Raw genomic sequence first — 3,161 nt, 5'->3', positions numbered from 1 at the left:
TCTTCATGTTGTCCTCATGTTGTCTTCATGTTGTCTTCATGTTGTCCTCATGTTGTCCTCATGTTGTCTTCATGTTGTTGTCCACAGTCTGTGGAGTCCTCTCCCTGACCACCTGAGGACACCACAGACTGTGGAGGATTTAAACGTGGCCTTCAAACCCAATTTTTTAGGAGAGCTTTTGATTGAACTCTTACCCTTTTCCTGGGCAGGTCTGCGCAGAATCGATCACTGGCGATCGGGTGTTATTTTTTTATTTTATTTTTTAAATTCAAATTTTATTGAACAAAATGGACCGGTTAGAGGCGCAGTTGGTTTTCACCGACTGCAAGAGCCAGGCGGACCCAGAGCATGCTGGGAAACGCCGGCTTCTCAGCTGATTTAACACCTGATTGGTTTAAACCACGATGACGTTTTATATAAACTTTGTATTGTTTTTGAATCGGAGGGATTTTAATTGCTATTTGTCTGATTTAAAGACTTATTCTGTACAGAACACACGTTGTGTGGCTGATAGTGACGTTAAGAAGTCAGAGAGACTGATCTCAGATCACTGATTCATCTGAAGTCTGTTAATTAAAATCAGAAACAGATCTCACGTAGAGGATTCTGACAGCTACTCTGTCATAATCAAAACAGCTGGAGACTGTGTACCAGCTGATGTGGGGCTCTGATTATATTTTATTAAATCGGAATCGCACCACAGTGTTTATGTCGCTTCCTGTCCAGCCTGACGGCTGCTGGAATCGGCTGGAAACTGTCTCCTTTACCGCAGCTTGTTGTCCCCGCCCGCCCCGGCGGCTGCTGCCGGTTCTTTACAGGCGAGGCGCAGTTCATCTCAATTCCAAACCCAATGTGAGTCACTTGTGGGCAGGTGTAGGCCTAATCGAAAAAGTCTAGTGAGCCTAGTGTACAAAAGGAAGGAGGTAAAGCTCAGATCCTCACACCTGAAACCCGAGCAGCGAGGTCCGGAGTAATTTACCAGTTCATCTCCAGCTGATGCCAAACCTCTGGAAGATGAGCACGAGGACATCCAGCTCCAGATGCATCATGTCGACAGGCGTCATTAAGACTTTTAACTTTCTACTTTTAACTAGTTTGCTGTTTCCTGAAACTATCCTGGGTAAGTTGGTTTATAGTCATATTAATGAATGAGTCCGCTTGTTATTAATGCTGGTGACACAAATTATTGGAAACGTTATATATTTTTTATAAATAACGCTTTTTATTATAATGATGAAGATGTAAAATATGACATCTCATTGATGAACAGTAAGACATCTTGTAAAGATAATTAGTGACCATGGTAACTGACCTGAACTTCAAAGGACTCGTTACCGATGGATAAGATGAGATTTAGTTGTGTTTACATGTTAGACATTGTAGGGAATAGTGCAAATACATAGAGTACAAAATGTAGTATAATAATAGACTACTACTAGGGTACTGATGTGATGAGCCGTTTCACTGTAAACCCAAACAGTACCAGCTCATAACTAATAAGGTCATAATTAATAGCATACAACATAATAACAGTCAAATGTTGTTGTGAAGTTGACCAAACTATAAAGTGTTGAGCTCTGTTGACATTTATGCCACTTTAATCGAATAGGGCTCCATATGTTATAGCTAATATGTGTGGTACCATAGAGCGTTAATATATATATATATATATATATATATATATATATATATATATATATATATAGTCTACACTGTATGACGGTCCAAAATCATATGCAAATGAGGCATCATCTAATGCTAACCTTTGGTACATTTAAGAGAAATCTACAGATATATATATTATATATGCATACATTTAATAAAAACATGGCCCAATGGGGGTATTTTTCTTTCCACTAGTCTGAGAGGAGAGGATAGTTGCAGCACTGAATTAAAAAAAACAAAACTTAACTCTTGTGATTTTTTATTTATTTTTAATTTATATTTTTTCTCAGGAGGGTTTCGTGACTCTGATCTGAATCAGACAATTGAGGTAGAAGAAGGAGACGATGTGACTCTTCAGGGTCGTCTGGAGCCGCCCGACAACCTGTCTTCCTACACGTTTGATGTGGCGAGACTCGACCTCGACGGGGATGTCCACGGCTATCGTAACGGAAAGGACCACCTGGCTGACCAGATGAGTCAATACAAGAACAGAACACACCTGAACCATGAAGCCCTGGTCCGAAGGACTGTGATGCTGACGATCTCCTCAGTAACTCTGTCCGATAGCGGATCGTACAAAGTCTACGTCCCAGACCTGGAAGCCAGTTTTATCACTCACGTCATTGTTGGTAAGCATGAGTTAAATAGTGGAATTTAGATTTTAAAAGGGTTGTCTAAATTCGGACCAATAGAGGCCCCGATTTCAGACCTTAAAGTCTCCAAACACCCACACAGGCGTCTGTCTGATCAGACCTCTGCTCAGCTTTAATCTGAATTTATTAGGTAACTGTTCCTAACCCAACGGAGTTCATAGAGACTCCAAAAGATTGAAATCTATCTATAAACCCCCAGAAAGTCCTGGGGAGAGGTCCAATCAGCCAAATTAACTGAAAACACCTGTTTTAGAGCCTTTTTATAGATAAGATATCTTCTTGTCCCAAAAGATGCTCAGTATAGACTGGAACAGCAAATGGCAGCAGAAGATGTGTGATGGGGATTAAAATGTCCCGTTTAGATAACGGCAGCTTTCACTACTAGAACACAGTTTGGTTGGTTTTTTTAGCACTGGGAACTATATTTATTGTATTTTTATTTGTTTTTTCCTCAGTACCCAAAGGCCAAAGGGGCGAGGCGAAGAGAAACGATACGACCACAACTCGACCTCCGGCTACTGACCCTGGTAAATGTCTGAGTAGTTGTCTTTACTAAATAGAGTTGGATTCTAGTGCTAACACGGCACCGGTGCCTTAACAACCGTTACAGTGGTGCTCATAAGTTAACACCCCCATGGTAAAGTTGACTAAAATGAGGAATAAAAAAAATCATCTTTTGTAAATAGATCTTAATGCCTTAATTCAAAAAAAGAAAAGAAACATTTTTTCTTTGTGAATGAATAATTTTCTTCCTTTAAAATACAGGGGGCATAAGTATACACCCCCCCCTATGTTAAAATACAGGGGGCATAAGTATACACCCCCCTATGTTAAAATACAGGG

At 40.2% G+C, this 3,161-nt stretch overlaps 1 protein-coding gene across 1 annotated transcript in view; it reads left to right on the top strand.

The window, feature by feature from the left end:
• The window catches only part of LOC117951993, a 4,943-nt gene that overhangs the window by 829 nt on the left and 953 nt on the right, over positions 1-3,161 (top strand). The window contains exons 3-5 of the mRNA XM_034884035.1: positions 88-209; positions 1,956-2,294; positions 2,774-2,863. Coding sequence (XP_034739926.1) covers positions 88-209; positions 1,956-2,294; positions 2,774-2,863 — 551 coding nt within the window. The remainder of the gene's footprint in view (positions 1-87; positions 210-1,955; positions 2,295-2,773; positions 2,864-3,161) is intronic.

Source organism: Etheostoma cragini, chromosome 2 (genome assembly GCF_013103735.1).
Source record: "Etheostoma cragini isolate CJK2018 chromosome 2, CSU_Ecrag_1.0, whole genome shotgun sequence".
NCBI lineage: Eukaryota > Metazoa > Chordata > Actinopteri > Perciformes > Percidae > Etheostoma > Etheostoma cragini.
The sequence above is the reverse complement of the archived record's forward strand: the minus strand, read 5'-3'. Positions and strand labels throughout refer to the sequence as shown.